This window comes from Schistocerca serialis, chromosome 9, assembly GCF_023864345.2.
Source record: "Schistocerca serialis cubense isolate TAMUIC-IGC-003099 chromosome 9, iqSchSeri2.2, whole genome shotgun sequence".
NCBI lineage: Eukaryota > Metazoa > Arthropoda > Insecta > Orthoptera > Acrididae > Schistocerca > Schistocerca serialis.
In genome coordinates, this window is record NC_064646.1 from 102793483 (window position 1) to 102818673 (window position 25191).

Here is a 25191-nt window from a genome sequence, read left to right on the forward strand (position 1 = left end):
CTAATTCGCACTATATCTAACTTTAACCTATCCACTTCCCTTTTTAAATTTTGTAACCCACCTGCCCGATTAAGGGATCTGACATTTCACGCTCCGATCCGTAGAACGCCAGTTTTCTTTCTCCTGATAACGACATCCTCTTGAGTAGTTCCCGCCCGGAGATCCGAATGGAGGACTATTTTACCCAAGAGGACTCTCCTCTATACAAAGATAAAGGCAATCATGGTGATTGCAATCGCTACCATGGAATTTCACTGCTCAAAATCATTTGGAAAAGCATTTGACCATGTGATGCTGGGCAGAATGGAGGAGCTTGCCAAGCATGTGTACCCAAATTTTCAATGTGGGTTTTGAGCCACACCAATCTACTACTGGTATGGTCTTCACACACTGGCAAATTCAGGAAAAATGCCACAAACATAAGGTCTCACTGTTCATTGCTTTTATCGAGCTAAATAAGGGATTTGACACAGTCAGTAGGGAGGGACTGAATCTTTACTAGTGAAGGCAGGGTGTCCTCCAAAACTCTTGAAGATAATCAGGGCTTTTCACAACAATATGGGCGTATCAGATCCTTTTCTTATGCAAAGAGGGGTTCGTCAAGGCTGTGCACTCGCCCGTACCTTGTTTGGCACATTCTTCCCATTACTCCTCTAAGTTGCTTTCAGCAAAACAAACCTGGGCATCCATCTACATACCAGGTCTGATGGTGAACCTGACAGCATCTCGTTGCTCAGATCCAAGCGCTATCATGAGGACTTATTTATAAGTAACCCTTTATCCACTGACAATGCAGCATTCATAGTGCGTATTCAAGACAACCTTCAAAGGCTTAGGGACAAATCTGCTGCTGCGTGCAAGCTCTTTCCCATGTTTGAGACTATAAAGAAGACAGTGATTATGGTGCAAGAATACACAATATGCCTGCCATAAGATTAGAAGGCTCCTTGTTGAATGAAGTTGACCAATTCTGCTACCTCGGTGTCTGAAGATCTTTCTCCAGACTATGAAATAAATGCAAACACGTGCAAAGCGGTGAAAACTTTCAAAAAGCTCCACACAAGAGTATGGGACACCAAACACCTTATGGTGACCATAAAAAATGCTCAACTATAGGACATGTGCTGAGCAGTCTCATGCTGAAACCAGGACACTGTACGACAAGCAAGAGCAGAAGTTCAACACCTTCCATCTACGGTGCTTACAAAACATTCTAGGCATAACACGGAGGGACCATGTGATAAATAATATTGTCCTGCATGCTGCAGATCTACTGTATATCACCACCACACCCAAGGAACGTCACGTGTGGTGGCTAGGACACTTATATCATATGGACCACTCCCATCTTCCTCGACGCACACTACGTAGTGATATAGCACGTGCCAAGAGATGATCTGCTTTGCACTTTAAAGACTGCATCAAGTGCAATACGAACACATTTAACATTGGCTGTGAAAATGGGTGGAGCTTGCCAAAGAACACAGCAGATGGAAGAAACTCATCAAGGATGTCAGCAAGTTCCACGGCAGAGCCCATCTCAATAAATTAGCTGGGAATTGAGCATGTAGACAGGTACCTCTGATGAACCACTCTTTTAGCGTGGTATACACTTGCCCCACCACATCTTGGCGACATGTGGACTCTCCCACTGGACTTCTGAGTCGCCAAAGAAAATGCCTGTGTGATGCTACTTGAATCTTCTGTTAGGAAGTATAGGCCACTAATGATGATAAGAATTTCTGAGCACTGACAAAGTTGCAGACTTAAACATTGAGAAAGTGGCAGCATCTACTAAACTATCCTGGCAGTGTAGTAACAACACCCATGTGGCAGGCACAGGAGTCAAAGCATAGTAGAACTATGGGAGACTCTGACTGTGCATTCTCCTGCATGTAACTTTCTTTCGAAAGTCAGTAGTGTTGAGTCGAGAGTCAACAGTTATATTCGCAACAACACAGTGAATTCTGATTGAAGCATCTGTATTGCTGTAATGAAAGTACATCTAAAAAATGGAGGACAGTGGGCCTCCAAAATATATTAAGCTTTTACCAGAAATATCTGTGATTTACAGGTGTAACAACTTCCCCAGATAATTATTTTTGTAGCACATTAATTTTCATAAGTTACGCTGGTGTGTGTGTTGTTAGCTGTTCTGTAGATACAATCAGATAAGTCCGAAAGGTGTGGATGCTGCAGTGGGACTTCAAAGATGCAAAACCAAGAAGGTAGGTCTGCTGCACACTAGATCCATACACCCCTGCCCAGTTAAAACTACAGCTTTCTGATACAGAAAGTTTACATGTGATACATTGCTGGTTAGGTTTGGACTATCATTATTTCCGATCATAGCATATTAATATGTTTTAATTCATTTGATATGAAAGAAAGGAACATGTCAAATTCAAGTACAATGCAAGAAGGCAGATCAAGTAGGTTACACAGTCAAAAGAGATATGCAATTCATGTTTTGCATCTTGTAAGAAGCACCCACAAAGGGAAATGAAGGAGAAATTGGGCCAAAATGTAGTGAACTGACTAAAGAAGCATTGGGAATGGCTAACACTATGTACATATACAACGATATGTCGAACTAAGGAATGATAGACTTCATTAGCCACACTACAACTGCATTAGAAAATGATGATGAAACAAAAATAAAAACTTAATATCTACTAGGTAATTCAAAATACTTGATCTTTTTACAAACATTAATACACTATGTGATCAAAAGTATCTGGACACCCCCAAAAACATATGTTTTTTCATATTAGCTGCATTGTGATGCCACCTACTGCCAGGTACTCCATATCAGTGACCTCAGTAGTCATTATACATCATGAGAGAGCAGAATGGGGCACCCCGCAGAACTCAAGGACTTCGGACGTGGTCAGGTGATTGGGTGTCACTCGTGTCATATGTCTGTACACAAGATTTCTACACTCCTGAACATCCCTAGGCCCACTGTTTCCAACGTGATAGTGAAGTGGAGACGTGAAGGAACACGTACAGCATGAAAGTGTACAGGCCGACCGCGTCTGTTGACTAATAGAGACCTTTGACAGTTGAAGAGGGTCGTAATGTGTAATAGGCAGATATCTATCCAGACCATCACACAGCAATTCCAAACTGCATCAGGATCCATTTCAAGTACTATGACAGTGAGGCGGGAGGTGAGAAAACTTGAATTTCACGGTCGAGCGGTTGCTCATAAGCCACACATCAGGCTGGTAAATGCCAAACAATGCCTCGTTTTGTGTAAGGAGCATAAACATTGGACAATTGAACAGTGCAAAAACACTGTGTGGAGTAACGAATCACGGTGCACGATGTGGCGATCCGATGGCAACATGTGGGTATGGCGAGTGCCCGGTGAACGTCATCTGCCAGTGCGTGTAGTGCCAACAGTAAAATTTGGAGGCGGTAGTGTTGTGGTGTGGTCGTCTTTTTCATGGAGGGGGCTTGCAACCCTTGTTGTTTTGTGTGGCACTATCACAGCATAGGCCTACATTGATGTTTTAAGCACCCTCTTGTTTCTCACTGTTGAAGAGCAATTCGGGGATGGCAACTGCATCTTTCAACACGATCGAGCATCTGATCATAACGCACGGCCTGTGGCGAGTAGTTACATGATAACAACATCCCTGTAATGGACTGGCCTGCACAGAGTCCTGACCTGAATCCTATAGAACACCTTAGGGATGTTTTGGAGTGCTGACTTCGTGCCAGGCCTCACCAACTGACATCGATACCACTCCTCAGTGCAGCACTCCGTGAAGAATGGGCTGCCACTTCCCAAGAAACCTTCCAGCAACTGATTGAATGTTTGCCTGTGAGAGTGGAAGCTGTCATCAAGGTGAAGGGTGGACCAACACCATATTGAATTCCAGCATTACCGATGGAGGGCGCCACGAACTTTTAAGTCATTTTCAGCCATGTGTCCGGATACTTTCGATCACGTAGTGTATAAGAATGACATTACTTAAATTTGACTATTCACATGAAAGTTTATATATTTTACATGCATTCTCCAAGAACTGCACAGTTAATAATCACAAGATAGCTGAATACATTCCACAAAAATGCAAGATGTCCTGTGTCACCTAGTTTACCACAACTGTAACTTCGTTTTTTAGTTCATCTAGTGTTGTTGATCAATGGGGCATATAAAAAGCTGTGTCTATTTCATGTTACTTTGAATGTTACACCTAGATATTTAACAGAAATGACTACCAAGCAGCACGTCACTAATACTGTATTCCAAAATTACATGAACAATCTCCCTACAGTAACTCAACGCTAACACTTTCCTGTACACTACAGCACAGTCAGCAAACAGACGCAAATTGCTGCTCACCAAATCCATTAAATTATTTTAGTACATGGAGAATAGCATTTAAATACTTCCAGAAGCCAATAAACTCTCATTAGTAAAACTTTAAATCTTAGTAACAATGAAGGAAAACGATAGGCTGCTACTTACTGTAGAGATGACATATTAAGCTGCAGACAGGTATGATCAAAAGACACTTACACATTAGCTTTCGGTCACACCCTTGATCAGAAAAAGAGAAAAACACACACACACACACACACACACACACACACACACACACACACACACACACACACACACACACATTCACACAAGCATGCACACCTCATGCACACATGTCCGCCATCTCTGGCAGTCGGACCAAAATACCGGCAAGATGTCATTTTTACTCTCAGGTAATGGATGTGAAAAAGTTTCCAAAGTGATTATGGCCACATGATGGGAACCAACAGACTTTGAACAGAGAATGGTACTTGGAGCTGGACACATGGGACATTCCATTTCGGAAATCTTTACAGAACTCAATGTTCCGAGATCCACAGAGTCAAGAGTGCACAGAGGACACCGAATTTCAGGGATTGCCTCTCACAATGGACAATGTAGTAGCCAAAGGCCTTCACTTAACGACTGAGAGCAGTGGCATTTGTGCAGAATTGTCAGTGCTAACAGACAAGTAACACTGCATGAAATAACTACAGAAATCAATGTGGGACAAATGACAAACATATCAGTTAGGATAGTGTGGCGAAATTCAGTGCTAATGGGCTATGGCAGCATACAACCGATGCAAGTGGCTTTGCTATCAGCACAACATTGTCTGCAGCACCTCTCCCGGGCTCATGACCATGTCGGTAGGGACCCTAGAAGACAGAAAAGCTGTGATATGGTCAGATGAGTCCTGATTTCCATTGGTGAGAGCTGACGGCAGGGTTCGAGTGTGGCACAGATGCCCACAAAGCCATGAATCCAATTCGTCAACAATGCACTGTGCAAGCTGGTGCTGGTTCCATAATGGTGTGGGCTGTGTTTACGTGATATGGATTGAGGCCACAGGTCCAACTGAACCAATCATTAACAGGAAATGGTTGTGTTCGGCTACTTGGAACCATTTGCAGCTACGTTTCCTGATATCATGTCACAAGGCTACAACTGTTCGTGAATGGTTTGAAGAACATTCTGGACAGTTCGAGCAAATGATGTGGCCACCCATATGACCCAACATGAATTCCATCGATCATTTATGGGACATAATCGAGAGGTCGGTTCCTGCACTGGCAACACTTTCACACTTATGGACGGCTACAGAGGCAACATAGCTCAATATTTCTGCATGGCACTTGCAACAACTTGTTGAGTCCACGACACATCGAGCTGCTGCACTATGCCAGGCAAAAGTGAATCCAATACAATATTAGGAGGTATCCCATGACTTTTGTCACCTCAGTTTATCAAACACAAATGCGGCAATAAAATTTTAAATAATGGTTGGTCTTCTGGGCCCGAAAGTTTTCAAAGTGGCTGCATAGTCTTCGTCCTAATGCCTTTGACACATTTTGTTGTCGGCAGACACTTGTTTGTGCACTGTATTTTGTTGTTATAAATGGTGCATCCTCTTTGCAACTTAAGTTTTATTTTGGTGTTATTTTCTCATTTGTAGTGGGCTAAAGTAAAATTTTTTGTTAGAGTGTCTGTTCTTACCAGTCAAAACTACAAAAAATTAACTGAAAACTAAAACAATACAAAAGTTCCCAGAATACTAAAAAATTCCCAGGTTTTCCCCAGATTTCCCAGTTATCCCTCGGCATATACACCTTGAAACTGCGTGCAGCGCTAAGAAAACAGAATGAAACAGAAGGCAAAAAAAATTTGTGTTTGCGTATAAGATTTGTTCAAAGGAACAAAAAGCCAGTTCTGTAAGAAGAGCAGTAAACAATTTAAAAACGTTAGGTGATTACTGTCTTCCAATTACAATTAGCCAGAATAACGAGAAATGGGATAATCTAGTATGCTACTGTATTTACGCAACCAGTAACAACTGAAAAACCAAGGAATAAACAACAAAAGCTGTTCATCAAATATACAAGTTCCTTGACACTGTAATGTACTACTATCACTTCTTTGATAGCTACTTTGTGGTGAAACACCAATGTCGTCACACCAGCTGACCCCCCCCCCCCATTTTTCAAAGCCCAGTGCCCCAGGAATGATGTTGGGGTACTGGTGCTTGATTTGGTGTCCAACCCTCGTAACAACAGCCCAAAGGGGTTCTGGCATGGTAACACTTCTGGAGTCAATGCGAAACCCTCTGCGTCACTCGGTGCTGTCGGATTGTCTTGTGTCAGCGTTGAATTGATGAATCGGTGTTGTGGCAGTTCCTCCATGCTAGATACGACAGCTTCAATTGGTCTACACAGACTTGTCGTGTCGACTGTCCTGGTCAACTTGAAGTGTTTGTGTCCCTCAAAAGTACCTTGTAGTCCCAGTATATGGTTGGTGTAATGGCAGGCGAACTGTATCATCTCAGAGATTGGTGTGTGATGCAGTATGTATATCCATGGGAATGAAAATCCATCTTTATCCGTGTCCGACTTGTGCGTTTGCACGCAAACATCTCATGTATGTGCTGAGCTGCCATTTGTTAATTCTGGTGTTGAGGTCTGAACTGTTGGCAGGCTTATGAGCTTCCCCAGCATTCTCAACTGCTCCCCGTGGACAATTTGAGCTGCCGAGCACTGTAAATAACCATTGATTGTATGTGCACAACCAGCAATACCAGCGGTAGTGCCTCCAACATGTAGATGAAGAAAACATCAGTGCAGACTTTCCACCATCCCATTACTCTCCAGGTGACAGCTAGTAGTGCGCAGATGGTTGCAATCACATAGCTGTAGCATTTCTGCAAAAAGATATGATTCAAACTGATGTCCATGATCCGTTGTAACTGAGTGAGAAATACCAAATCTCAAAACCGTCCAGTCACTAACGCCTTCCCCAGTGTCTCCCCTGAGATGTCTGGTACAGAAGTAGCCTCTGGCATATCAAGACCTGATCTATAACTAATCAGATACCAATAGCCATGTGTATGTGGGAAAATCTGATCAATGGTGTTGGTAACAGTGTAATTGGTGTAAAAGCTTGTCGACAAACTTTGCTGCGACAGCACTCGAGCCATGAGCATGCTCAAAGTCTCCAGTCCTTCTGTAGATATAAGTTCCCTGGTGCATAAGTCATTTAGAACTGTATCATCTCACTGCTCTCCACCCAAGGTACTGCTTGTAGACTAGCACAAATCCAAGATAGACAACCCGCTACAATCCTTGCTGGAAAGATGCAAATCGGTTGTACGAGGGTTTTTTTTTTTTTTTTTTTTTTCATGAGAATATGCATCCTAAGTACCTGAAACCGTCCACCTGTTCTAACTTTGTTCCTCCTATTTGGCACTCAATCCGTTTATATTTCTTTCCCACTGACATTACTTTCGTTTTGGAGATGCTAATCTTCATACCATAGTCCTTACATTTCTGATCTAGCTCTGAAATATTACTTTGCAAACTTTCAATTGAATCTGCCATCACAACTACGTCATCCGCATATGCAAGACTGCTTATTTTGTGTTCACATATCTTAATCTCACCCAGCCAGTCTATTGTTTTCAACATATGATCCATAAATAATATGAACAACAGTGGAGACAGGTTGCAGCCTTGTCTTACCCCTGAAACTACTCTGAACCATGAACTCAATTTACAGTCATCTCTAACTGCTGCCTGACTATCCATGTAAAGACCTTTAATTGCTTGCAAAAGTTTGCCTCCTATTCCATAATCTCGTAGAACAGACAATAACTTCCTCCTAGAAACCCGGTCATATGCCTTTTCTAGATCTATAAAGCAAAGATACAATTCCCTGTTCCACTCATAACACTTCTCCATTATTTGCCGTAAGCTAAAGATCTGGTCCTGACAACCTCTAAGAGGCCTAAACCCACACTGATTTTCATCCAATTGGTCCTCAACTAATACTCGCACTTTTCTTTCAACAATGCCTGAGAATATTTTACCCACAACGCTGACTAAAGAGATACCTCTGTAGTTGTTACAATCTTTTCTGTTTCCATGTTTAAAGATTGGTGTGATTACTGCTTTTGTCCAGTCTGATGGAACCTGTCCCGACTCCCAGGCCATTTCAATTATCCTGTGTAGCCATTTAAGACCTGACATTCCACTGTATTTGATGAGTTTCGACTCAATTTCATCCACCCCAGCTGCTTTATAGCACTGCAATCTGTTGACCATTTTCTCCACTTCCTCAAATGTGATCCTATTTCCACCATCATTCCTATCCCATTCTACCTCGAAATCTGAAACGTTACTGATCGTATTTTCATCTACATTGAGCAACTCTTCAAAATATTCCCTCCATCTGCCCAAGGCATCCACAGGATTCACCAGCAGTTTTCCTGACCTGTCCAAAATACTTGTCATTTCCTTCTTATCTCCCTTTCGAAGACTGCTAATTACACTCCAGAATGGTTTTCCAGCAGCTTGACCCATAGTCTCCAACCTGTTTCCAAAATCTTCCCAAGATTTCTTCTTGGATGCTGCAATTATCTGTTTGGTTTTGTTTCTTTCTTCAACATAACTTTCTCTGTCTACCCGAGTTCTAGTATGTAGCCATTTTTGATACGCCTTCTTTTTCCTTTTACAGGCTCCCTTGACTGTGTCATTCCACCAAGCTGTTTACTTCATCCTACTTTTACACACTACTGTTCCAAGACAAGTACTGTGTCCCTGTATCTTGTCCATTCCTTTTCCAATGACTGTAATTGACTACATTCAACTAACTGGTACCTTTCTGAGATCGCTGTTATGTACTTGTGCCTGATTTCCTTATCCTGAAGTTTCTCCACTCTTATCCTCCTACATATGGCCCTGACCTCCTGCACTTTCGGCCTCACAATCCCAATTTCACTGCAGATTAAATAATGATCAGTGTCATCAAAGAATCCCCTGAATACACGTGTGTCCCTCTCAGCCTTCCTGAATTCCTGATCTGTTATTATATAGTCAATGACAGATCTGGTTCCCCTACCTTCCCAAGTATACCGGTGAATGTTCTTATGTTTAAAAAAAGGAGTTAGTGATTACTAAGCCCATACTGGCACAGAAATCCAAGAGTTGTTCCCCGTTCCTGTTGGCCTCCATATCCTCTCCAAATTTACCCATAACCTTTTCATACCCTTCTGTTTGATTTCCAATCCTGGCGTTAAAATCACCCATGAGCAGAACACTGTCTTTGTCCTTTACTCTAACAACTACATCACTGAGTGCCTCATAAAAACTATCCATCTTATCTTGATCTGTCCCTTCACAATGCGAATATACTGACACAATCCTAATTTTCTTACTAGGCACTGTCAAATCTATCCACATCAGTCGTTCGTTTACATACCTTATTGCAACTACGCTGGGTTCCATTTCTTTCCTGATGTAAAGCCCTACACCCCATTGTGCTATTCCTGCTTTGACTCCTGACAGGTAGACCTTGTATTCTCCCACTTCCTCTTCTTTCTCACCCCTTACCCGAATGTCACTAACAGCTAAAACGTCCAGCCCCATCTAACTTGCAGCCTCTGCCAGCTGTACCTTCTTCCCAGAGTAGCCCCCATTGATATTAATAGCTCCCCATCTCATTACCATTTGTTTGCCAAGTCGTATCTTAGGAGTCCTTGGTTTGTCAGTTAGAGGTGGGACTCCGTCACCTCCAAAGGTCCAAGGCATTTTGCTCTGATTGTTGCCAGCATCATATTTAAAGTACCAGGGAAGCAGGTTGCTAGTCTTACTTGCCCCGAGTCCCATTGGGTTTTAACCCTAACGGTTGAGGGACTAACCGGTGGATTTGGTAGTCTTTGCCGTATGAGCACAAAGGTGACCACTACTCAGAATATGTCAGAGATGCCCAGCCTTATTCCAAAGTAACTGGTATCCCGACTGTCGGCACCACTTACTTGGCCACTCATACGTTGCCCGTGGTTCATGAACTAGGACATGACTACAGAAACCGACACCATGAACCATGATGGCCAATGGAGTGTTAATTCATGGATGAGCCAATTGTGCCACTTGCGCCATACAATGCTCGATTGTGAGAAACTTCACTTGCCGGCAAGCAAGATACTTTCCAATGCCAGCCATGTGTTTGCCTGCAAGCAACATGGTAAACAATTTCTGCTATCTTGCCAGCCCCAGAACGTGTCATCAATAGAATTTTACCATCCCTAAAAATCGATGTAATTCCTTATAAGTTGTCGGTAGGGGCATATTCTTTACTGCCTTGACCCATACCGGCAGCAGTGCCATCCCAGCTGAAGAGATGACGTACCCTAGGAAGTGCACTTCTCATTTCTGAATACACACTTATCAGGATTAACTATTATGCCAAATTCTTGCAGAGGCTGAAAAAGCTGCCACAAAGGGAACGCATGTTCTTTGGCTGTTGACGCAAATGTGATAATATCATCCACGTAACAGTAGAGAAATGGCAGTCCCTTTAATACTTTGTGTATAAAATGCTGCCATGTTTGTGCAGCGTTTCTCAACCCAAAAGGGAAAAACCTGTACTGAACAAGGTTGAAATGTTTTTTACTTTGATTTTTGGTATATCACCAGCTGATATCAGAATTTGCAAATAGGCCTTTGTACAGTCAACTACACTAAACAACTGATCTTGGGCGACAGCACTGTTAAAAGTCTGTTATGTTTTGCACCAGGCAAGAACCAGGTATTGTCCACATACTGAGTGCTCTATAGTATCTGCACAATCGTCATGCTCCATCTTTCTTTCCCATCATGTATAAGGGAGATATTCAAGGCCTGTCTGATCTACCTACTTTCTATCTGCTTTCGGAGCTCTTCAAACCCGGCCTGTGCCACCGTTAATTTGTCTGGCGGATGTCTCCTTGGAATATCTGCAATGGGCTGGTCTGGCGTCATGCGGATGTAGTGCCTTGCTGACTGTCTGAATCCCCTCTTGGTAGTGAATTTGCAGGCGAGTGATGGGAACTCTTGTATTATCCCATCAAAGTGCTCATCCGCATATGCTGCAGTATGCAAAAAGCTTTCAATCTGTCAGACATCATATTGTGTCAACATGTTTGCTGGATCTGAACTGCGATTCAGTGTACTCATAATTAACCACCTGTTGACTAGATCTGGCAACAGGTCAAAATGTGACAAAGTATGGGGTCAGTGACATTTGCAACAAAGAATGTCCACGTGGGCTTGAATGAAAAGCTGAAGTCCAGTATCTATCTCTATTCTCCACAGGTTTTGATGGCCGTCTCATTTACTGTTGTGTGTCCATATTGCGTCATATGAGAGGCCCGACATTTAGTACTTTTAGACAGACATCCACATCGGAACCAGAATCCACCAAAAAATTCTTGCTGGAAATGTGGTCGTTTACAAATAATGTCTGTGATTTACCCCTGCGTCAATGCTGCATTTGTCAACAGTCTCTGCACCTTCTTCTGTGGACGCCCAACCTGCTGGTGTCTGACATTGGCATCATTTAACATACGCCCATGGCGTTTGGGGAACTACAGTTTGTAGTACAGTAATCTGAGACTTCCCCAAAATGCCTTTGATACCAACAATATTGATCCATAGCCATCTCGGATGTGCGTTGCTCATCTTTCTTGTGCACGGTCCGCTTCTCGAGTGTGTGCTCATAATGGCATTGTACCTTGTACCGCTATTCCAATAATTTTAGATTCATGAGTGCCATTTGTTCCTCCAACTGTTCTACTCTTTGTTTTTGCATCGGCTCCTCTGTATGCTGTCCGCATGACTTGCTGATGGCTTGTGTCAATTCTGTGCCTCTTCCTCGATCATTATTACTTTTGTTTCTGATAGTGGCGGATGGGGAAACTTCCATCAGGCTACTCACTATGACATCTGCCTTCTCCGCTAGCTCTCATAACAACAAACTTTGATATGTGACTATTGATGAGTGAATGTTCACAGTCAACTTGCATAGCTGAAGCATGCACAATGACTGTTCAGGTAACAAATCTGGCCCTGCAAATGCATGTAAGGCCCACATCACTTGAAACGGAGATCGGTTGCTCACTGGTTCATCGTTAAAGGCTTCTGTAGTCTGAGTTCCGGCAACAACGTATATCATTGCATGAGTGCCTCCTTTGATGCTGTGTGTCAATGCTGCAATACGACATCATCTATTTCCTCTATCACGGTGCCTTCTAAATGTCTCATCGTGATGATGCACTTATTTTTGTTTGTAAGTACGCCATGCTGTTGGAAGAGATGCTCAACATGCATAAACCCAGTTGTTGGGCAGTCAGTCCACAATGGCGGAAGCTTGACATGCCCCAGATGATTCATCGAACTTTCAGCTTGACGAATAAGTTCCACTTTGACTATTATTGCAGTTGTTTGTGCAATGCATCATTCATTCATTCTCTTGGAGAAAAAATATATAGGTTGAATAGGTAAATTGTGCCGTTTTTTAGCAACTGTAATAGAAGTCTTTTATTACAGTTGCTAAATATGGCAATTAGCCTATTCAACTTGTATGTGTGCAACTACAGAACATCCAAAAAAGAAAAGGGGAAAAAAAGAGGCAAAAAATATATATATATATATATATATATATATATATATATATATATATATATATGAGGGAAACATTCCACGTGGGAAAAATATGTCTAAAAAGAAAGATGATGAAACTTACCAAACAAAAGCGCTGGCAGGTCGATAGACACACAAACAAACACAAACATACACACAAAATTCTAGCTTTCGCAACCAATGGTTGCCTCGTCAGGAAAGAGGGAAGGAGAAGGAAAGACAAAAGGATATGGGTTTTAAGGGAGAGGGTAAGGAGTCATTCCAATCCCGGGAGCGGAAAGACTTACCTTAGGGGGAAAAAAGGACAGGTATACACTCGCACACACACACATATCCATCCACACACATGTGTGGATGGATATGTGTGTGTGTGCGAGTGTATACCTGTCCTTTTTTCCCCCTAAGGTAAGTCTTTCCGCTCCCGGGATTGGAATGACTCCTTACCCTCTCCCTTAAAACCCATATCCTTTTGTCTTTCCTTCTCCTTCCCTCTTTCCTGACGAGGCAACCATTGGTTGCGAAAGCTAGAATTTTGTGTGTATGTTTGTGTTTGTTTGTGTGTCTATCGACCTGCCAGCGCTTTTGTTTGGTAAGTTTCATCATCTTTCTTTTTAGACATATATATATATATATATATATATATATATATCTAAAAACAAAGATGATGTGACTTACCAAATGAAAGTGCTGGCAGGTCGACAGACACACAAACATACACACAAAATTCTAGCTTTCGCAACCAACGGTTGCCTCGTCAGGAAAGAGGGAAGGAGAGGGAAAGATGAAAGGATTTGGGTTTTAAGGGAGAGGGTAAGGAGTCATTCCAATCCCGGGAGCGGAAAGACTTACCTTAGGGGGAAAAAAGGACGGGTATACACTCGCACACACACACATATCCATCCACACATATACAGACACAAGCAGACATATTTAAAGACAAAGAGTTTGGGCAGAGATGTCAGTCGAGGCAGAAGTGCAGAGGCAAAGATGTTGTTGAATGACAGGTGAGGTATGAGTGGCGGCAACTTGAAATTAGCGGAGATTGAGGCCTGGTGTATAACGGGAAGAGAGGATATATTGAAGAGCAAGTTCCCATCTCCGGAGTTCGGATAGGTTGGTGTTAGTGGGAAGTATCCAGATAACCCGGACGGTGTAACACTGTGCCAAGATGTGCTGGCCGTGCACCAAGGCATGTTTAGCCACAGGGTGATCCTCATTACCAACAAACATTGTCTGCCTGTGTCCATTCATGCGAATGGACAGTTTGTTGCTGGTCATTCCCACATAGAATGCGTCACAGTGTAGGCAGGTCAGTTGGTAGATCACGTGGGTGCTTTCACACGTGGCTCTGCCTTTGATCGTGTACACCTTCCGGGTTACAGGACTGGAGTAGGTGGTGGTGGGAGGGTGCATGGGACAGGTTTTACACCGGGGGCGGTTACAAGGGTAGGAGCCAGAGGGTAGGGAAGGTGGTTTGGGGATTTCATAGGGATGAACTAAGAGGTTACGAAGGTTAGGTGGACGGCGGAAAGACACTCTTGGTGGAGTGGGGAGGATTTCATGAAGGATGGATCTCATTTCTGGGCAGGATTTTAGGAAGTCGTATCCCTGCTGGAGAGCCACATTCAGAATCTGATCCAGTCCCGGAAAGTATCCTGTCACAAGTGGGGCACTTTTGTGGTTCTTCTGTGGGAGGTTCTGGGTTTGAGAGGATGAGGAAGTTGCTCTGGTTATTTGCTTCTGTACCAGGTCGGGAGGGTAGTTGCGGGATGCGAAAGCTGTTGTCAGGTTGTTGGTGTAATGCTTCAGGGATTCCGGACTGGAGCAGATTCGTTTGCCACGAAGACCTAGGCTGTAGGGAAGGGACCGTTTGATGTGGAATGGGTGGCAGCTGTCGTAATGGAGGTACTGTTGCTTGTTGGTGGGTTTGATGTGGACGGACGTGTGAAGTTGGCCATTGGACAGGTGGAGGTCAACATCAAGGAAAGTGGCATGGGATTTGGAGTAGGACCAGGTGAATCTGATGGAACCAAAGGAGTTGAGGTTGGAGAGGAAATTCTGGAGTTCTTCTTCACTGTGAGTCCAGATCATGAAGATGTCATCAATAAATCTGTACCAAACTTTGGGTTGGCAGGCCTGGGTAACCAAGAAGGCTTCCTCTAAGCGACCCATGAATAGGTTGGCGTATGAAGGGGCCATCCTGGTACCCATGGCTGTTCCCTTTAATTGCTGGTATGTCTGGCCTTCAAAAGTGAAGAAGTTGTGGGTCAGGATGAAGCTGGCTAAGGTAATGAGGAAAGAGGTTTTAGGTAGGGTGGCAGGTGATCGGCGTGAAAGGAAGTGCTCCATCGCAGCGAGGCCCTGGACGTGCGGGATATTTGTGTATAAGGAAGTGGCATCAATGGTTACAAGGATGGTTTCTGGGGGTAACGGATTGGGTAAGGATTCCAGGCGTTCGAGAAAGTGGTTCCAGGAATTTCTGACTTCCAGCCTTGCCTCTCAATCCTTCTTAAAAAACCTTAATCCTACTCCCAACATCACCACTGCTGAAGCCCAGGCTATCCGTGATCTGAAGGCTGACCGGTCCATCATCATTCTTCCGGCGGACAAGGGTTCCACGACCGTGGTACTTGATCGTCGGGAGTATGTGGCTGAGGGACTGCGTCAGCTTTCAGACAACCCCACATACAAAGTTTGCCAAGGTAATCCCATTCCTGATGTCCAGGCGGAGCTTCAGGGAATCCTCAGAACCTTAGGCCCCCTACAAAACCTTTCACCTGACTCCATCAACCTCCTGACCCCACCGACACCCCGCACCCCTACCTTCTACCTTCTTCCTAAAATTCACAAACCCAATCATCCTGGCCGTCCCATTGTAGCTGGTTACCTAGCCCCCACAGAACGTATCTCTGCCTACGTAGATCAACACCTTCAACCCATTACGTGCAGTCTCCCACCCTTCATCAAAGACACCAACCACTTTCTCGAACGCCTGGAATCCTTACCCAATCCGTTACCCCCAGAAACCATCCTTGTAACCATTGATGCCACTTCCTTATACACAAATATCCCGCACGTCCAGGGCCTCGCTGCGATGGAGCACTTCCTTTCACGCCGATCACCTGCCACCCTACCTAAAACCTCTTTCCTCATTACCTTAGCCAGCTTCATCCTGACCCACAACTTCTTCACTTTTGAAGGCCAGACATACCAGCAATTAAAGGGAACAGCCATGGGTACCAGGATGGCCCCTTCATACGCCAACCTATTCATGGGTCGCTTAGAGGAAGCCTTCTTGGTTACCCAGGCCTGCCAACCCAAAGTTTGGTACAGATTTATTGATGACATCTTCATGATCTGGACTCACAGTGAAGAAGAACTCCAGAATTTCCTCTCCAACCTCAACTGCTTTGGTTCCATCAGATTCACCTGGTCCTACTCCAAATCCCATGCCACTTTCCTTGATGTTGACCTCCACCTGTCCAATGGCCAACTTCACACGTCCGTCCACATCAAACCCACCAACAAGCAACAGTACCTCCATTACGACAGCTGCCACCCATTCCACATCAAACGGTCCCTTCCCTACAGCCTAGGTCTTCGTGGCAAACGAATCTGCTCCAGTCCGGAATCCCTGAAGCATTACACCAACAACCTGACAACAGCTTTCGCATCCCGCAACTACCCTCCCGACCTGGTACAGAAGCAAATAACCAGAGCAACTTCCTCATCCTCTCAAACCCAGAACCTCCCACAGAAGAACCACAAAAGTGCCCCACTTGTGACAGGATACTTTCCGGGACTGGATCAGATTCTGAATGTGGCTCTCCAGCAGGGATACGACTTCCTAAAATCCTGCCCAGAAATGAGATCCATCCTTCATGAAATCCTCCCCACTCCACCAAGAGTGTCTTTCCGCCGTCCACCTAACCTTCGTAACCTCTTAGTTCATCCCTATGAAATCCCCAAACCACCTTCCCTACCCTCTGGCTCCTACCCTTGTAACCGCCCCCGGTGTAAAACCTGTCCCATGCACCCTCCCACCACCACCTACTCCAGTCCTGTAACCCGGAAGGTGTACACGATCAAAGGCAGAGCCACGTGTGAAAGCACCCACGTGATCTACCAACTGACCTGCCTACACTGTGACGCATTCTATGTGGGAATGACCAGCAACAAACTGTCCATTCGCATGAATGGACACAGGCAGACAGTGTTTGTTGGTAATGAGGATCACCCTGTGGCTAAACATGCCTTGGTGCACGGCCAGCACATCTTGGCACAGTGTTACACCGTCCGGGTTATCTGGATACTTCCCACTAACACCAACCTATCCGAACTCCGGAGATGGGAACTTGCTCTTCAATATATCCTCTCTTCCCGTTATCCACCAGGCCTCAATCTCCGCTAATTTCAAGTTGCCGCCACTCATACCTCACCTGTCATTCAACAACATCTTTGCCTCTGCACTTCTGCCTCGACTGACATCTCTGCCCAAACTCTTTGTCTTTAAATATGTCTGCTTGTGTCTGTATATGTGTGGATGGATATGTGTGTGTGTGCGAGTGTATACCCGTCCTTTTTTCCCCCTAAGGTAAGTCTTTCCGCTCCCGGGATTGGAATGACTCCTTACCCTCTCCCTTAAAACCCAAATCCTTTCATCTTTCCCTCTCCTTCCCTCTTTCCTGACGAGGCAACCGTTGGTTGCGAAAGCTAGAATTTTGTGTGTATGTTTGTGTGTCTGTCGACCTGCCAGCACTTTCATTTGGTAAGTCACATCATCTTTGTTTTTAGATATATATTTCCTACGTGGAATGTTTCCCTATATATATATATATATATATATATATATATATATATATATATATATATATATATATATATATATTCGTTTACGGCAAATCATGTCTGGGTCACCACTTTGGTTGTCACAATTAGTCAGAATAACCAGAATGAGATAATCTAGTATGGTACTTTCTTTAACGCATAGTAACAACTAAACAACCAAGGAATGAACAACAAAAGCTCTTCACCAAAAGTACAAGTTCCTTGACACCATAACACACTACTCTTACTTCTCTGGTTGTTGCTTTGCGGCGAAATACAAATGTCACCACAGTTGCAACATAGATAATAGTAAGGCATATGCATCTTTAGCTCTGGAAGTAAAAACTACCTTTTTTTTAGGAACACTTTCTGTACAGAACCCACAATAAAAATATAATCTTGTCTGCAGGTGATTGCTGCACCTATGTGTACATTAATAACCTAGTAAATGTTCAATGTTCCAAATAATGCCATAACAGTTTAGAGAATCATGCCAATGACATATAAATGTAAACTAATAAAAGCTGAAAGTTTTACCATGAATTACCGGACCTACTAACAGAAATACCACTGGTGATGCTACACCAGTGCTAAAACATGTTTTGTAAATAAAAAGAAAAATCAGGGTTCAACATGCCATCAACAATGAGGTCATTAGAGATGGAGCACAAGTTCGGTTTGTTTCAAATATGGGGAAGGAAATCAGGTGTGCCCTTTCAAATGCACTATCCCCAGTACTCGCCCAAAGTGACTTAGGGAAATCGCAGAAACTGTAAATTTGGATGCTTGGACGCAGATTTAAACTGTCATCCTCACAAATGCAAGTCTAGTGTTCTGGTTTTGGAAAACATAAAAAGTATTTTTCCGAAGTTGGCCATAACAGTCTACATTCATGCTCTTCATTATTATAGCCACAAAGCTAATTAAGAAATTTTATAATGCCCTTCCTGGCCATAAATAAATAAAAAATCATAAAAACACATACACATTGCAAAAGAAAGAGCAATACGTGGTACAGCTTTTTCTCTTTCAAAACAACACTGTAGTGGAAGAAGAGCTGCACTACACGTCACACTAATTTAAATGATTAGAACAAAACAGTGAGAAAATTTTTGGCAGAAAAATTTAAGAGATTTCAATTATTATTAACAACTTCATCACAATACCTTGACCCAGTCAATATTATCCAACCAGCTATCACGAATCACCTTTCCCTCCTTCTTCCAGTGATAATTTCCTTGTGTATCAAAATGTCCCTCTTCTAACTCTTCTTTCATGTTGAAAGGTGTAATGCGTACATCTCCATCAAATGTCGCTGTTCCTTCTTCCTGACCTGCACACAGTATTACATTCACAGACCACCATATTATTTGAAATTCTATGCTCAGGTAGTGATTTATAAACCATGTAACACATCAGTCAACGAAATATGACTTCAAGGAAAACTGCAGCATCCTTTACAAATAGTGAATTTGCTGCAACCAAAATTTCATTCTTAAGTGCACTTTTAGAGCCGACATTTGACATCATCTACAAACTTTAAGGGTATGAAACACTTAGCTTTTATTGAAAGATACTTTTAAGACATCATCACAGCATTTTGTTCTGTTAAACACATCAGTAAAGTAACATTTAATAAGTTATAGTAGTCAGAAAGGTTCAGTTCATTTAAGTATCAATTTTCATACTGACTTAGGGTGTTATTTAAAAAATGTTTTATGTAAGGTTTTTTAAAGAAGCAGAAAAATAAAATAACAGTGTGCCCCTCCCCTTTCTACTGAAATTAGTTTTATACCCAAAAAAACTACATACCACACAACATTTAAAAGTAAGCAACTAAACAAGCAAGCTATAGAGATATGTGAAACTATGTATACTCAACCTTCAATATCATCTTCTGCCATGACATCATAAGTACTTTCTTCAATGTCATCATCATCATCTTCATCAGAATCAAGTGTATGTTTCTTGTTTCCACTGTCTGGCTTATCTCTCCAGTCAGTTTCCAGTTCCTCTTCCAATTTCGGCTCTGACATTTTGCAGCAAGTCTCACAAGCAGGTATGAAACTAATGAAGGTTATAGTTCAGTACAGTAACCTGAAAAAACATCATTATTACTTAATCACTCTCATCATCATCAAAATATACCAAGTGTAGCAAGAAGCTAAATTTTTTACTAATAATACCAGAGATCGGGAGGGCTCGGTAGTCTTATTACACACTGTCAGTCTGCAAATGAGCTTCCAATATTATATATACCAAATATTGTCTTAGGAGAAGAAGTGGTTTCACACTGCTGTTAACTTTGTGAGTACAGTGGTAAGTGTACTCTGTCAAGAATTCACAAACAGAACAAAGTGCACTGTTCATTCCAAGAAGCTCCCACAGCACATGACAGATATGCCAAATAGATGATTTAACCGAACACCTAAAAATGGGTATTTTACTCCTAAAATGTATGACTTGTTTTTACATAAATTATTTCTCATCAGGAACAGTCGATTATATTATAGTAAACATATAAGTATGATGATAACTTTGTAGAAACAGACATTTGTTTTTCTTAGCAGGTCACAACACGCAGAATGCACCTCTGTTTTCTAATTCTGTGTTCTTTTTTATCTTTCTATGAAGATAGTTATTCATAACAAATAACTGCCCCCTTGCTTCATGCTACCCTTCATCCTCATAATAAGTAGTTTTCATGCATTACGGTGTAGATCATGAAATATTGTGTGAATACACAAATGTCATTGTATACTCATTCCTTCACTGAATTAAAGAGACTTCAACACACCTCACACTGTAACAATTTACAATTTATCTTTTGCAACAGACAAATCTGCTCTTTCCATAAAATGAGAGCAGAAATTGGCTACTTCTCAAGCTACATTTCATGCTGCTTCAATGACAAAGTGAAGGCATACAACTGAGTGGTCCCCATATACACTCCCTTGTTGCATAATAGATGGAGAAATTAAAAGATAAACAGCAAGCTTAGCTGAAAGTTATTTGTTTCTTGTTAAAAAAAAATACAGGTATGAGATGTTGTCTTCCACTGAATTCGAGCCAACGTAACATTTCATTTGACGGTAAACTTGCTTTGTCCCACAGCAAAGTTACCTCATGAACTGCCCTCTGCTATGGATACTGTCTCCTCTGCAAGAAGTACAGGATCTATCAACACACATCCATTTGACAGTGAGTGGTGTGTCACTGGGAGGCAGGGCAGACAAAATGAGTTCTTTATAGGTCTCGATTGTACGAGGCTCATGGAGAAATCATGATATTACACCCAACCACCTAACAAGTATGAGAAGATGTCTTACAATGAAACTGAGCCAGTGAAACACATTTCACTTGATGGTACACCTGCTATGTCCTGTGGCAAAGAAAGGTGACTGTCAGTTGTTCAAATGTATGGGGAATAAAGGTACCACTTAAGGCAATGGCAGCAGGCGATAGGAAGGATTATGCTGTACTATCTGTCCGTATGCCAGAGGCCTCATTTAACATGTTGAAGAGGCTGCTCCAGCAGCATCTAAGGGCACAACGTGCAATTAACAACAGATTGTGATACATACTGGGTGGGTGAGTGGGTAGATGGGTGGTCGGTTGGGACTAAACAGCAATGTCATCAGTCCATCTTTCAAGCAAGGTGTTGACCTTCTGGAGTTAGTAACATGAACCAGAAATTTTATCGAATTGTGGCAGTATTCAGGAGAGGTAAAACAAGGAACTGAAAGCAATATTGACACTGGATATGACGAATAATGTAAAGGGAGGTGAAAGTACAATAGTCAAGTCAGTTTGAAGGTCACAGAGCAAAGGTGAGACAAATAACCATGTCAATAAGAGAGTGTGCACAGTCGAGTGTCCCCTGGGGCTCAACATGTGGTGGAGGGCATCCCTTCCACAACTTTCTCACCCCCGATCCATTATATTCAAAGTGTTAAACATGGGAATAGAAACCAGGTGCCAAAAAAAGGGGTTAACTGCATCGAAAGTAAGTAAAACAGAGTAAAGGACAGTTGGCAGAAGTTCCAACAGCTGTTTAAATGCTAGATTTTAGAGTAGAAATCAATTTCTTGGAGTAAACAAAGGTCCCACTCAACTGTCCTTACTTTGTCCACCAACACTGTAAGCAAAGAATCCAAAAGACTATGCTTGGTGTGGAGAGCCAGGAGGAGGGGCATTCCATCATGACCTGAGCTACTGTCTGTAATGATTCACAATCACAATGTGAAGGTGGTTCATTATATACAATAAAACTGTAGATAACCAGTTATGACCAATGTGGAGGTAACAAAGAATGGTGAATACCTTCTGGGAGGAATGGAAGGAGTGCATTGCAGCCCTAGACTCTTTGATGGCACAGAGTTTATTAAAGACAGCAGTAACCCACAGGTGCTGTTTAATTTCTTCAGTGAACAGGTCCTATTTGCATCCTTTAACCTGCTCCTGAGATCGTTAAAGTGAATACTGTGTGATCAATCACTGCTGTAGTCATTTGTCAGTATATTCCCTGGGATACTCACAACTTGGAACCCAAAGAAAGACAACTCAGCAGATAGTACCACTAAGGTCAGAAGAAGATCACGAGTAGCAAATATCACATGGCGACAAGAGTAACATTGATCTATAGCATAGACATTGCTCACTGTGCCATTACAAATTTAAACACAGTTGAGAGAGGTCTGTGTAATACAACATAAGGTTCTGTCAATGGCTATCAGCTCTGCAGAAAAAACACTGTATGTTCCTAGCAAAAAATATTGTTTCTGATCAGCACGTGAAGTACGGGAATATCCTATACTATGCACAATTTTAGAATCATCAGTGTAAATGACAGGAGCTTCCTGATACTTCTGGAGAACTGAGAGGGACAGAGGATAAAAGTTCGTGCAGGTGACTGCCCCCTTTGATCCTTGGAGTAGATAATTCTAATTCATGGATGACATACTAAACAAAGAGAAGTGCATAACGATACATGGGGAGCTTATTTTAAGGGGGTACTGAGAGGGAGCATCAAAGGGTCGACACATCTGTATGAAAAAAGCATGAGGGCCAACATCCCTGTATGAAAAAAGCTATCAGTAAGTCATATGATACAGAAAATGTTGTGTGGCAATTGCACAAGTGAGAAGGAGTTAGTATCATCAGGAATGAAGAGGTAGAGATACTGTTTACAGGATTAGTCTGGAAGGAGCCAGTCACCAGTTTACTCCTTGATGTACCGTGTACAATAATTTCGAAGACAAAGGTGCCACTGAACAATAAACCTGGCAATGATGGTCCAGTCGGGATGAAATGAGGGCCCAGCAAATATTAGATAAAGTAGTGCAATTCACATCTCAAGAGGTGGGTGCAAGGAAGCAGAGAGATTTAGCTTTTGCATGCAGCTAGTTTTACATAGACAAATGTACGCAGCTATGTCAGAATTTTATCAAAGAGGAGCCCCAAAAAGCGGAATGGACTGCATAAAAACATCTATGCTCTGGGTACCCTGGAGTTTTGGGTCAATACGAACCACGGTACAACAAATACAGATTGGAAGCTATAAAAAAATGTGAAAGTTATCAACATACAGCTCGATAGTAATCATTAGTCCAGGGCCGGCCACAAGTGCAGCAGGGGCGGGTTGCGGGCGGGCCAAGACCCTGCCTGTTTCTCATGCACAAAAAGAGGCAGCTTAGCAATCTATCGTCACAGTCATTCAAAATGAATGGGAGTGTCAGAAGGGAGGTACGAGAGCAATTCGTCTAAGTGATGGGTACTGCTTATTTGCTACGAAAGGACATTATAGAACCATGCAGAATGAATGTAAACTTCTAGATGACAATGGAAGAGCAAAAAATTATGACGACTGACGACAGCATTCATTCATTGTTCTGTTTATCAAGAAGCACTCTGTGCCAAATTCGCAGGCTTGGAGTAGGTGAAGAAAATGGTTGTACTAATAGTAAAATTTCTGAATTCACACGCATTATTCCATTGTCAGCTGCAGTCACTTTCAGTGGAACTGAATGAAGAGTATGAAGACTTCATATATTGCTGCAAATTGAATGTCTGGAATGATTATGAATTTATGAAGGAAAAAGGAGTGAAGGAACGAAAACTAGGACATCCGAAATGGACTGCACATTTTGCATTTTAAGTGGACTTGACTGCGAATTGCCCACAGTAACACACTGCAAGGTAACTTCTTTCTGATTTGATGGGGGTGTATTTAAAAAGAAAATCACATAGTAGAAGGGACACATTCTGACAAAGAATCCCATAAAAGAAAACATGAGGTCTGAAGAATTCACAGTGGCCTTCAAAGAATCACAAGGATAGTTTCATAATGATTTTGAGGACAGTGTCAATCTTACATCTGTTTCCACGCTGTTTTTGAGATCGTTTGCCATTTCAGTTGAAAGTGGCCCTGTGCATATGCCAATGTAACTGATTCACCTGCAAGGTAATTCCAGTTTTAATAACAAATATTTTTACGTTAAAACTGTCCAGGACATCTACATCACTTTCCTCAGGTACAGTTTCGAAGTCTCCATAAAGAGGTTGCAAAATTGCTACAATATTTCAATTGACATATTTGTGTGAAAGACCTTTAACAGATTATGCAACTAAATAAGTCATGATTACGTGGTAACTCGAGTGTGAAACACACTGAAATTGTCAGTGTCTGCCCGTATGCCGACAGTCTGTACCTGAAAAAAATTATATTATGTCTTCAGCACACCAAAAATAACTCGCTTTATTTTTTGACCCATGTTGTTGGAAATGTGAAATATAAAAGCAAATAGCATGCAGTATGACTGCACAGCCATTTAGATGTGGCACATTCGCAGTTTTCCTCTCCCCCCCTCCTCGCACTCAGACAGCCAGGCATGGTGGTGAGGGAAATGTGAAGCAAGGCTGTGCAATTTGGCACTTGTGTCCAGGCAAGGCTCCCAAGCCGAAATCTTGGCCATCCCTGCATGAGTCCGAAAGAGGCACTAGCCCGTTGGTGGAGATGATGAAGTGTAATAATCAGCACACCCCCACGGAGCCAGGAGGGACATTGTTCTCCGGGATCCATTTGAAGCTGAACACAGTAGTACCAACTCTAACCTAAAAAAAGTGGGTGTCATAAAAACTGATGATGATTAAACATAGGATGGGAGCCTTGAAAATCCTAGTCATGGAGAATAAGTAAAATATGACGACACAGAGTCAAGTCATATGCCTTACATGTATTTTTTAAACCTGCAATGAAAAGGGGTATAGATAAAGTTTGTTGCACATTATTAGAAATACCACCATGAAGGAGGAGACCCAAAACAGCTGTTGATCTTTGGTGGCCCCATAGACTTTGTAACTTGGCCCTGGTATGAA

General features: G+C 42.5%; 1 protein-coding gene across 2 annotated transcripts in view; it reads right to left on the reverse strand.

The window, feature by feature from the left end:
- LOC126418505 (CD2 antigen cytoplasmic tail-binding protein 2 homolog) overlaps positions 1-25191 on the reverse strand; it is a 90969-nt gene that overhangs the window by 36465 nt on the left and 29313 nt on the right. For both annotated transcript variants that reach the window (XM_050085296.1, XM_050085297.1), the window contains 2 exons: positions 19697-19911; positions 18981-19147 (listed from right to left, as the gene is read on the reverse strand). In XM_050085296.1, coding sequence (XP_049941253.1) covers positions 18981-19147; positions 19697-19850 — 321 coding nt within the window. In that variant the 5' untranslated portion in view covers positions 19851-19911. The remainder of the gene's footprint in view (positions 1-18980; positions 19148-19696; positions 19912-25191) is intronic.